General features: G+C 43.7%; 1 protein-coding gene across 1 annotated transcript in view; it reads right to left on the reverse strand.

Annotated features, from left to right (window-relative positions):
- Positions 1–7,528, reverse strand: part of EZH2 (enhancer of zeste 2 polycomb repressive complex 2 subunit) — a gene marked incomplete at both ends in the record, with an annotated part of 43,411 nt that extends 35,883 nt beyond the window's left edge. The window contains one exon of the mRNA XM_079533479.1: positions 7,491–7,528. Coding sequence (XP_079389605.1) covers positions 7,491–7,528 — 38 coding nt within the window. The remainder of the gene's footprint in view (positions 1–7,490) is intronic.
- Positions 7,529–13,162: the final 5,634 nt, after the last annotated feature.

A 13,162-nucleotide genomic window follows, 5' to 3' on the forward strand; every position in this document is an offset into this window, starting at 1 on the left:
CTACTCAAATTCTTGATATTTCAACTACAAGTATCAACTACAAGCATAATTTGGAAAACACGAGTACTATAAAGGGAACAATAATTTCTAAATTAAAATGCTTGAGAGCTTAATCAAACTGAACTGTACTTCAGTGCACAGTACTGGTTGTTCCAATTAGCACCAACACCGCTATGCCACAGTCTTCTTTAAGAACTCCACAGCTAGCTATTTCACACACTTCTTCCCGCTGCAATCCTGCTGTGCTTGTACATTTGAATGAGGCCTTCTCCACTTCAGAGCACAACCTTCAGTTTCTCCTCTTGAAAATATTAATTAAAAAAGACAAACCAGAAAAGCGCTTTGCTAATTAAGAATGTAGCCTAACGATAATATTAAGTATTCTCCATAACCTTACCAAGATTAAAATAAAGAACTGCAGAGGCAGAGCTCCTCTCAAAGCCAAGCTGAAGACCGCTTTTCCTTACATTAGTAACTTTGTACGTTCTTCAAAAAACACTTGCTCACTGTCTGAATTAACGTATCAACAGGCTCCCTCTTGTTACCATCTCAGTGGCCCCTTGCGGTTGAGAGATCCCAACTGATACTTCGGAATATTCAAGACACCTCACATTTTTTTCTATGTTCTTTAAGCGAGTATTTTAAGTCCTAATCATATTTTTCCTCGCTACTTCAAAATTTTTCCACCCCCTTATAATTACCTATAAGGAATTACTCATCCAGGAGCTTATTCTCACCTTGTCAGCAACTCATTTTTCTGCTTTTACTTCCAGAATCTTCTGGTCCTATTGTATCCAGCCTCAAGCTAGAGTCAGTAGCTTCTTTCTGCTGCATCTATCAGTTCTGATATCTTTAGAAACATTCTGTGGTTTTGAGAACACAGCTGCAAGTTTTTCAAAAATCATCAGTTTTACATTTAATTTTGAATTTTAAAGTTAATTACTCTTCCTTGCTAAACCAGACCCTCACTTTTTCAGATTTCTGTGTTAGAAACAATCCTCTACATCTCATCCTTCTTTTAATACGCTTAAAAAAAATAAATAAAATCCCCACATTGTGGCAGATCCACTCTTTTGGCAACCATCACATGCAATCTTGATCCAGATAGTCATCATATAGAAGAAAATTGCACACAACCCTTTTTCTTACAATTACATGAACGGCTACCATTGAGCTAGGAGTTTCATAATACACTTAATCCAATCCACAGAATTCACAGAATTCACAGAATCACAAGGTTGGAAACGACCTGCAAGATCATCTAGTCCAACCCCCCTCTCATTCCTATTAGTACCACAAGCACTAAACCACATCTCGTAGCTCCTCATCCAGGCGCCTCTTGAACACTACCAGGGACGGCGACTCCACCACCTCCCTGGGCAGGCTATTCCAGTGCCTGACCACCCTTTGAGAGAAAAAGTTTCTCCTAATATCCAACCTAAACCTCCTCTGGTATAACTTCTTGCCATTTCCTCGGGTCGTACTATTTGCCTGGGAGAAGAGGCCAGACCCTTTTGCACCACAACCTCCCTTCAGGAAGTTGTACAGTGCAATGAGGTCTCCCCTGAGCCTCCTCTTCTCCAGACTGAACAATCCCAGCTCCCTCCTGTAAGAAACGAAGCCCACTGCTCACTCATTTCTTCACGCTGTGAAATTTTGTGTCCTAGTCCATGCATCTCATAACCATATGGTGAACTAGATAAATAGCATTGAGGACTTTATTTATTCACAGTATCTTCAAACTAAAATTAGTTGGAATGTTTATTAACTAGCAATAGCATAGGCAAGACCTTGTAAATGAGCTCATAATGAGTGTGATCATTTTCTTTGAATGGCTGATTTTAGCCCTCCTATGGCTGACAGCATCATTCTGTATACACTCTTTACAGTCATTCCTGACACAAATAGCAAACACAAACCAAATGTGAGATCGCTTAGATATAACTGAGTCATTTATGCTTTCTGCAATGGATTCAAAGATCAGCAAGTGCCCCAGAATTATGAAGCATTACAGAATGAATTCACATTCCATGGAAAATCAAACAAAACAAGTCATGAAAAACACGCAAACATATCAAACACAGTAGTATACTAATCAGTGCCACTGCCATTAGCTGCAGTTCAGAAGACTCACTGACACACTTGCTCTCTGTTCCAGCTCCGTAACTTAATGACATACAGTGCTTTACACTGCACCCCTAGATCTTGCTGGGATCCAGTGTTCACATTTGGAAGCAATCCCTGTTCTCCATCCACATGCTTGCTTGGAGCACATCTATCTTTTATTAATCTTCCTTTCTAACCTGTTTTTAAAATTAGACGGGTCTCTTCAAACACTGTTTCTCACTGACCAAACATTATCCCAGATAAAAGCTGTATGCAGAAGTACCGCCACGAACTTCAAGGTATCACCATGACGTTCTGCCAGCACTGCTAGCTCCAATAAGGAACACCTGCCACTTGTAACTGTATCTGTGCTATCCTTTCTTTCCTGGTGGCACCAGCAGTTTTGCACCAGAGGGAGAGAGAGAGTCCTCCGTGCTGAAGAACAGTGAGGTATCCACAGCCACTGTCACCATCCAACCACACCGTGGAACTAAGGCCCTGTAGACCCAATTCCCACTCCCAGAGTGCTGAGCAACTAAGCCTGCAGGTAGTCCTCTGGCTGTACTCAAATCATACTGAAACTCATCATTTATAACGCTCGCCTCGCGGAGTAAATCAAGACAGGAAGGAAACAAGACACTCCTAGCAATCACATCTTCATTTTCTCCACCTTTTTTTTTTGTGTGTGTGTTAATTTCACTCCCACAGAATTTCATTTTTTGTTTTCTCCTCAAATAGTTCACAAAGTTCAAAGCCATATTGCTTGAATATCCTTTTCAGGAGTTTCTACCATCATTGTAAGCTGACCAGGAAGAGATACAGAACTCTCCTCTCTCTCACTCAACCACAGAGTGAGAAAACTTGCTTCAGTTTGGGCAACATCAGCAACATACCATGTAGCAGGTAATCCAACTATTTATTTATTTATTTGGATATTTGCATGAATAATGTTTTTAAATACTCTCATTCATGCCTACAGATCTCTGGATCAAAAAACATTTTAAACATTTTTAAACTCCAAACAGCAGGACAGCAAAAAGTTTTGGGCCCGATTTTGATGATGTTCTTTACAAGCCACCATTAAAACATCCACACCTCTTGCACGAGACCAAGTTTTGTCTAACACCTCATCTCTTATACTGTAAATCTTTTTTATATCCTGGATAAACCTGGCAGAAGAAATAGTACTTGCACCACTTAGGGCATGTCTACAAAGGCAAAATAATTTAGGGCACGAATGAAGCGCAGTGACTATCCCACTCTAACTTGTTTTGCTGACCCGCCTTTTTTTGTTACTCTAAAGAATCTAAAATACCTAAGAGTCCTTCTGTTCAATCCACACATATAAACAATACTCCGTACTGAAAAACCCTGCCACACAGCAGTGAAGTGCTTCAACAGCTACGACATATTCCTTTTTCTGCATAAGCAAAGAGCTGAAAATTTCAAAACGACTTTTTACATCTCCATGTATGCAGTAAATTCATACCGAATTTACTGTAGGGAAGTATGTAAATGCTGTAGCTGAATTTTTTTAGTACATTTAGAAAATTGTCTAAAAATGTCCCTAAACAAGCTTCAAGCAATGAAAGCAAGCGAGTCATTTAATCACCTCTCGTTTTGAAATCCTCAAAATAACTGGGTGTAGCATACAGCATCCCCATGAAGTATATAGATGATGATTAACCCATCAGATTAAGTTTTGTTAAAATTTACCACCCACTGCCTCACTGTGCTAACATCCACTCTTTGGTCTCCATAAATGTTCAGTGGGTGCAATCTTTCTGCATGGAGGAATTCAATCACACACTTTTGCTTCATACACGCTTCCATGTCAGATGCCATTTTGTCAGACTGCCCCTCTGCTGTCATCTGTCACAGCAACAAAATGTAATGGAATACTGGCAGGAAGGTTCAGCTTCTACTGCCATACTTCTACTACCACCAACATCTGCCTTGGACATTGTGAGCCAGCATGGTGAAATAGGAGGTATTACTGTCAGAGCTTCCCTTGTATACATACATATATGTACATGTATGTATATACATATATATATGTATATGTATAAATACCTGTGCATGTATACATTTATATATAATTACATTTTTTTTACTATTAAGACCTGAGTTTCCTTCCTTTCAACTACTTTCTCTCTTTAAATCACGTTTGATGGCTTTGAGATCTAAACTGATCACATAGGCTGTGAAAAGCTGAATGCAAGGTAAAGAAACCAACCGTACAAAAGGCTGAATGAGAGAAAAAAAATGGATGCAACATAAAATGACAAAGGCAACAGAGCTGGCTCTAGATTAACAAAGTATAAATCTATCAGGCCCTCCAGTGAAGAATTTTTTTTCCCTATTAATTTACAACACATCCTAGAAAGCCCATGACATGGACTGCTGTGTTTGCACACAAGATCATTTAAGCAGGTACCATATACATAAAAACAAAACAATTCTGAAATGTTCCTTAAAGTAGCACACTAAAGAAGTTTTACTTGCACACAGAATTATGACAGTATATTCTGTTGGCTTTACCTCATTCATTAATATAAATTTATATATCAAAATCAGAAGTTTTAGAAATACTATGCCACATTTCCAAGCAATTGCCAGTATTGCACTGATCCACTCATATCATTACACTGTTACCTTTATCCACATTTAGGACACACATAGTATATAACTAGATTTCCAGATGGTCATCTCACCTTTTAAGTACTATTGATTTTACCATTAAATGGAGCAGAGTAAGCATTGTAAATCTTTCCAAGAAGAAAGTGTTCTTCACCTATTGAGCTGAGAGCCTAAGTAAGGGCTTAACACACAACAATCTAATTGTTTGGGTTGGTTTCTTTTCATATTTTTATTTTACACAGAAAGAATATAAAGATGTGTTTTAGACATCTCCCATTGTTTGGGTTTTTTTAAGTGCTAATAAACTTAAAAGCCTGTAGTTACATAATAAGCTATATATTTAAACATTCCTTTGTTTTAAACTTAGTTTTTTTAAAAGTGAAAAATGTAAGATTATCATTTGCATTAGGACTGAATTTTCACTCCTATTTTTTAGAGTTGCCTCTACCTAAGATTACTTAATTATTCAAGCTATCTACTCCAGACTTGGAAGTAGCTTTTTCACTTTCATTGAAGACCCAGAACACGTCCACAGTTAACGGAAATCTAGATGTACAGATAAAACAAGCCTGTATCAACCAAATTGTCTGCTATTATCAGTTACAGAAAATTGCACTCATGTCTCTAGAAAATGTCACTGCTTTTTGTTTGGGCCTCATCAGAATCTACTTGCTCCTCCAACAAAGCTCACTCTTCAGTTCTGCCTCACACTTGTAATAAATCTCAAAGCCCTTAGCTGATATCTGTTAGAACATGTCAAATACCCAGTTCTTTTTTGTTTTCCTTTACGTCTTTAACTCAACAAAAAGACATGGCATATACTTCAGAACAAATCAAAGTAACCAGCTAAGTTGAATGAACATCTTCATTGTTCCCCAAGAAGGCCTCTCCCTTTTTTGCATCGATTTTGTACAACGCTTTTCTGTCTCGTCATCCTTTCCCCAGACATACAGGCTTAACTGAAGTTACCACCTGAACGACTCCACTGAGTTCATCCTCTTAAAGACTGAATTTAGCCATAGCAGCACGCTTGCTCAAGTCATATACATAGATGCTAAACGTACAGATACATACATAAATACATTTGGAGACAAGACAACATAGCTGCTGTCTTCAGATGCCATTTCAGCGAGTTTGGCAGCACTCTCCACCTTCCTTCTATGATCCAACTCCAAGGGTGGTTGCAATAGTATTGTTAAGAATTAAAAATAATCCTCTCATTACTATCTGACAGCTTTTCTTAAGGGCAGTCTTAGTTTTTTTCAAGTAAGCAAACATCACACAAAATTCTTAAGAATTATATTCATAGTACATGTTCCACTTTCTCAACTTTTTTTTTTTTTTTTTTTTTTTTTTTTTTTTATAAACTCTGGTCAGCTGAATTTCCCTTGGACACATAATTCTGAAAAGATCTACTTGTTTCAGTAAACTTTTGAATTTTTCTTGTTCAGCAAAAACTGACAGGTCTTGATCCTGAGATTCTCCCCTAAAATTTCAGATGCTGCAAGTCAGCTAGAGTGAATCATAGCTAACTGGAGAACAGAAGATGCAGATTATAGCCATCACTAGAGTGTTCTACAATACTTCTGCTCAAGCACAACAAGAGCTCAACACAGAGCAAGCATTTGTTAAATTTGCCTTCTGTCAGTATTGCAGCTATTTGAAAAGCAACCTTCCCTGTTTCATCACATGAAGCTAACGCCATCTTTTAAAATTGTTCTTCAACTTCAACGATATAGATGTGAAATCAATAAAATGTATATACGATGCATACAGCTAAAGAAGCAGAACATTCTTGTGAATGAATGTTGACAAGGAGGTTTTTGTTTTTTAAACTAATTTCCAGAGGATGTTTGAAACGCACCAGCTTTTCTATGAGCACTGTTGGAGTGCACGAGATGCTACACGTACTTATTCTGACATATGTTACTTTGCAGAAAGCAGCAGTTAGTTTTCACTCTCCATGTATACAATTAGTACACTCACTAACACACTACAAGAACTCCCTGCTTGCTAAGCTAAAGTTTCTTTGCAGATAAGCTGAAGTACATTTACATTTCACCTATGAATGTCATAATATCACAGAACAAACATAAATCCATTAGAAGGCATATTTTCAACCAAGCCACCCACCATACTCCAACTGGTTGGAAATTCTAAGTAGAAAGGAACAAAATACCGCATGGAAAGAAAAAAAGTTTGAATTTCAGGTCTCCAGCCTAAGCTTATAGACTACTGCTTCATCTGATTTTAAACTGAGCAAAGATATTTAATGTTTTTTTGACAATGGGGATTTTCAGTGTCTGTCACTTTCAGAGCAACATTATATATTTAAAAATGTCTAAAAAAATATTTTTCCTTTTTTTCTCCTGAATTACAAACTTGAATTCTTACGAAGTTCCAGAAGATAGTGGCTGTTGACATCTCATACACATTTTACTGACAGAGTTCTCTCAAAAGAGGAAAGAAAAAAAAAAAAAAGGTACTTTCCCTCAATTTTTTTTTTTTAATGAATACTCTGTAACAAGAAACTACATTTTGAAGTAATAAACAGTACACAAGTGATAAAGCACCAGCTCTCAAAGTTAAAAAAACATTCGACGCATTGCATACAACTTTCGAATGATATCTCCTAAAGTACTGGAAGCATGTTTTCTGAAAGACACTGTAAATCTTATTTATATTATAATGATCTAGTCTAAAGCAAGAGTAGCTATCATAAACTGTGGACAAGTAATACTCACCCTTCTGAAGATGCATTAATGTTATCACAAATAAACATTCCCCGGACTCTCAATTTGATACAGACACTGGGGACAAACAAAGAATGACCTTTTAATTTTTACACATCACAAAGAACCTGAATGTGCCAACCCCTAAAAAAAAAAAAAAGGAAAAAAAAAGAAAAAAAAAAGAAAAGAAAAAAGAAAAAAAAAAGGGGGGGAAGGGAGGAAAGAGAAGAAGAGAGGAAGGGCTCATATAGGAGAAAATCTCAATTTAGAAGTTAATCTTGTACTAAAAATACCAGTAAAGTCTTTCGTTGAAATACAGAACAGTTGGATCTGCAATTGCTAGACTTGCACAAAGACAAACCTATCCTGCAACAAACAGACTGACTTTGTTACATGCTTTTACTTAGACACAAAGAATCCGAACTTCCAACTCGATAGTTAAAAAACAAACGCGTCCCGAGTAGTACCAGTGAAATACTGCGTTTCACGATTTCGAAGACGTATCTTGAGCCAGGAGCAGGTTGGTTATACCGTTCTCACTGCATTACGCTGAGACCGCTTTTCCTTTTGCCCATTCCTAACAACTGATCACAACGATAACAAACGATCGCACTTGTTAACACCAGATACACACGCGCTGTGCTACAGCACATGGATTTCATCACCTCTGTCCCACCGCACACACGCCTGTTGCTTCAGCACAGCTCCGTCCTTTCCCGTCTCAGACATCGCCCTACACACCCGCGCTCGGCGACACGAGGTCTCCAACTCAGCAGTCCCAGCTCTCCCAGAACTCAGGAGCGCCGGTGCCGACGAGGGAGCCGGTCGGACAGGTCGACCCCCTCTCCCCGCTCGCTCTCCCGCTCTCGCTGCCCGCGAAAGCAGCCCGGGACAGGAGCGCTCGGTCGCAGGCTGGCCGGCGGGACGGCAACGTGCGAGTGGGAACGCCGCGCTTCCGGGACACGGCGGGGCACACGGGGCTGCCGCCGAGCCGCCCGCGGCGCTGGGCGGGGGCTGCCGCCGCGCAAGGAGAACTTCTGCACCCCGCTCCTCTTTCGGGGGCCGAGGCGGACGAGACGCACTCACGCTCGCGTTTCGGACCTCACCGACCGTACGTTAAAGGCGCAGATCCCCCCGCGTCGGGGAGGAGCAGCGAGGAGGAGAGGAACCGGCCGGCTCTTTCCCCCGTACGGCGCCAATCGTCCCCCCCCCCGCCCGAGGCTCTGCTCCGTCGAGCGCGGCGCGGCCGGGAGGGACAGAGCCAACTCAGACAAAAGGCACCGCCGGCCCCGCGCCGCTCCCTCGGCCGTCAGCGGCCGCAGAGCGGGCACGAAGCTCCCCGCCGCCCCATCGGCGCTCCCGCTCGGGACCGAGGCGGTCGCGCCCTGCCTGCCTGCCCCCCCGCCCGCCCATGACAAAGGAAGGCGGTTATAAATCACCGCTCCCGGCCCGCAGCCCGCACGGTGGTTGCGCCTGACGGCCGCGGTGCCGCAGCCCGCTCACCCGTCCCCTCGCTCCGATCTCGTGCCGCCGCCGCTCGGCGCCGTTTCTCCTCCCGGCTCTTCCTCCCCTGTTGCCTCCGGCTGCCGGATTCACCCTCCCGGACCGAGCGCCAAATACAGCGGCCCAATCGCTATCGCGTTCATTGGCGAGGGCCGAGCGCCGCCCCGATTGGACGGACGCGGACGGAGCGCCCCGCGCCAATCGCGGACGGCGGTGGGCGGGGCGAGGGGCGGGGCCCGCGCCCCACGTGCTGGCGGGAAGGAGGGGTGGGGGAGTTCTTTGTTCTCGCGCCGCTCGTAGGGGCGGCGGTTTTGCGCTCTCTTCGCCCGTCCGTTTGGCTGAGCGCGCAGCGGGGCCGGAGCCCGAGGTGCTCCGACCGCCGCCTCGCGGGGATCGGGGAGAGGAAGGAGGCGAGGGGCCCGACGGGAGCGGGGAGGGGCGTCGCATCTCAGCGCTGCCGAGTTTGAATCAGTTCGAAAGTGGGAGCTGTAACGGTTTTAACAGTCGCGCTGCAGCTTCCGCGCGCAGCAGAGAGGAGAGGAGAGGGGAGGGGAGGGGAGGGGCGGGACGAGACGGGGCGGGCGAGCGTGGGAGCGGCGCGGCGACGGCCAGGCGGGCGGGAAGAGCCAGGCGGGGTCGGGGGCAGCGCTGGCAGGAGCCGTTTCCCTCAGCGGGGCCCGCTCCTTCCCTGCCGGTCGTTTCCGCGGCAGGCTTCTCTCCTTGCCGAGTCGCTGAGCGCAGTTGGTGCTGCACCGCCCTGCCGTGCCGGCTGACCTCTGTGCGCCCGAACCTGGCGCGCGTCTGTCTTGTTTCCTGCTGTTCCTCGCGAGCGTTGGTGCCCTGCTGCTCTGCGCCCGGCGTGGATTCTTCACTGTCAGAATCCCATTGTGTCCCATCTCGGACACAGCGCTGTGGTAAATCACAGCAGCAGCAAGGTGCCCGTTCTGCGTGAGGCCGGGATGCTGATGCTTGAGGGTGCTACCATTTCCCCTCGCTTCTGTTCTGCGGCCCGTGCTCAGTCACACCGACAGGGATACACTTTAAATCTCGAGGATTCGTTCCCCTTTAGCCTTCTGCTGTCTCGCTGTTCGGCTGCTGCTTTGTTGATGAAAAATAAAATTGCCAAGATAAGTTTACCACCGTGATCTTTCATCTGCACTTGTAACCATCTCCCCTTCTTGTGCCTCCTGTGTTCAGTGCTGCTTCTGAAGTAGAACAGATTGTGAGCCTCGTCCCATCGCTGTCTGCTCCCAATGTTTCTCATTAATGAGCATCACCTTCCTTTCGAGTCACTTGTGACACCTTCAGTTGCCCTGTCCCATCTTTGCGTGAAGCCCAAAAATGAGCACTGCTCAGCACAATGAGGTTCTGAATGATAAAAATCCTATGAAAGATCGCTAACACAGCTTCATGCCCAAAAATTTCAGCTGCCTTATAGGCCAAATGAGGCTCAGAGTTCTTTTAATGTGGAACAGAAATGATTTTGTCTTATGTTTACATGTCACAGAATGACGTACTGTCATACTCTGATTCTACTAGAGTAGATGACCTTTTCCAAGATTACGTTAAACTGCCAACTTTGCAAAATATCAGTCATTTCTTGAAATTCAGCTATTTAAATCTCTTCTGCCCCAAGATGGCTGCCACCACCAAAATGGCTACCCAGCCTCCTCACAGCTTGGAACTTGTAGTTTTTTTGATTGTTAGAATTGCACTTCATGAGATCTGATCTTAGTCAAGAAGTGTATAACTTATATACTTATAAGTATGTAACTTATATAACTTATAAATAAGCATACCGTAACTTAAAGTAACTATAGTCAGTCACAAGGTGAAAAAAAATGTGTTGCACAGCCAACACTGAGCTAGATCGTAGTACAGAGTTCATTTTTCTGTCTTGCACAGAAAATCATTCACCTGCTATATGTAAAGCTAATGCTTACTAGGAAATAACACACATTTTGAATGGAACTATTCTTTCTATTGTGCACTGTGTGAAAACAGTCTTTCCACAGAGTTTCAGTTCTAGACTCTTAAAGTGATGAATCCTCAGCAAGGATATCCATGAAGTGCCAATTTTCTGATCGCTCAGGCTATTAAAAACAACCTGGAGAATTCTGGCAGCTGGTTTCTTTTTTTCTGCACATGGATGTTTAATGTTGTAATGAGCTGCTTATAGACTTTCTGTTCTCGTGGAGTAAACCACTCAAATGTCGTTCTGTTTCTACTGCATTTTCATGATTAAAGAATGTCTGAACACTGATCTGTTTTATGAAGAGGCACTTGGATCAGATATGCGAGCAAAAAATATTACAAAGGTTTCTGAAATAATTACGAAATTTGATATTCTGATGAGTTATTCTGAAAGGAGTCAACTCTGGTGGCAGAATGTAATAGTTCTGAAAAAAGTAACTGATGTTGAAGACGTACGTATTTCACTTAACAATCAAAATAGAATTAGACTCTGGAAAAAAGTATCTTATTTAGCTTGGGTCCTTCCGGAAGTGTTGAAATCTTTTGCCTCTCTTTTACAAAAAACTCTCCTGAAGAGATTTTTCTGTGTTCTCAATACATGAATGAAAAACGACTGTTCAGGTATTTCATGTATGACTAAGAAGGTAGAATGAGGATTTGTTAGTATTGGTTCACTAATACTGATCTGACTCATTAGTTGAGTAACGATGTTATAGGATATTCCTAATTATGATTGCTTACTTTGAGATTTACTTATGTGTCACTTTAAAAAAAAGGCAGCGTGTGCATATTACAGAATCACAGAATGGCCAGGGTGGGAAGGGACCTCAAGGATCATGAATCTCCAACCCCCTGCCACATGCAGGGCCACCAACCTGCACATTTAATGCTAGACCAGGCTGCCCAGGGCCCCATCCAACCTGGCCTTGAGCACCTCCAGGGATGGGCGGGACATCCACAACCTCTCTGGGCAGCTGTTCCAGCACCTCACCACTCTCTGGGTAAAGAATTTCCCCCTGATGTCCGACCTCAATCTCCCCTCCGTCAACTTCAAACCATTTCCCCTTGTCCTGCAGTTATCAACCCTTTCCAAGAGTTGACTCCCCTCCTGTTTGTAGGCTCCCTTTAGGTACTGCAGGCTGCAATGAGGTCACCCCACAGCCTTCTTTTCTCCAGGCTGAACAAGTCCAGCTCCCTCAGCCTGTTTTCATAAGGGAGATGCTCCGGCCCTTGACCATCTCTGTGGCCGTTCTCTGGACCCTCTCCAACAGCTCTCTGTCTTGTTCTGGAGGCTCCAGACCTGGATGCAGTACTGCAGATGGGGCCTCACAAAAGCAGAGCAGAGGGGGACGATCACCTCCCTGTCCCTGCTGGCCTCCCCTCTTCTGATGCAGCCTAGGATACCATTTGCCTTCTGAGCTGCAAGAGCACACTGCTGGCTCATGTTAAGATTTTCATCCATCAAGACTCTCAGAGCCTTCTCTGCAGGGCTGCTCTCAAGCACCGCTCCTTCCAGTCTGTATGGATGCCTGGGATTCCCCTGGCCCAAGTGCCAAACTCTGCACTTTGCTGTGCTGAACCTCATTAGAATCACCCAGGCCCAGCTTTCCAGCCTCTCGAGGTCCCTCTGAATGACATCCCTTCCTTCCACTGTGTCAACCGCACCGCTCAGCTTGGCGTCGTCAGCAAATTGCTGAGGCTACACTCGATTCCGTCATCGCTGTCATTGATGAAGATGTTACAGAGCACCGGTCCCAAGACAGAGCCCTGGGGGACGCCGCTCGTTATCAACCTCCACCTGGACACAGAGCCATCAATGACCACCCTCTGTTTGTGGCCTTTTAACCAATTCCTTATCCATCGAGTGGCCTAACCATCAAATCCACAACCTTCCAATTTGGAGATAAGGATGTGGTGGGGGACCATGTCAAAGGCCTTGCTCAAGTCCAGGTATAGTAATACAGAGAAAGGAAAAAAAGAGGTACACTGCTACAAGGCAAACTCAATAGCTGACTGATTTATTTCAAACATTTTGATGTCTCAGATAAGGTGGTATTTCCAAGACAAAGATTATTCCTTAAGCATTGTTTTCTTAATTATTGTCCTGATAATCTGCTGACTCGTGCAGTCAGAATTGCATGGTGTTTCTTCCATCTGTCAGGGGAAAACAGTTGGGGAACTGCCTTAGCTTGAAATACGCACAAGTG

Source organism: Tetrao urogallus, assembly GCF_951394365.1.
Source record: "Tetrao urogallus genome assembly, chromosome: 3".
NCBI lineage: Eukaryota > Metazoa > Chordata > Aves > Galliformes > Phasianidae > Tetrao > Tetrao urogallus.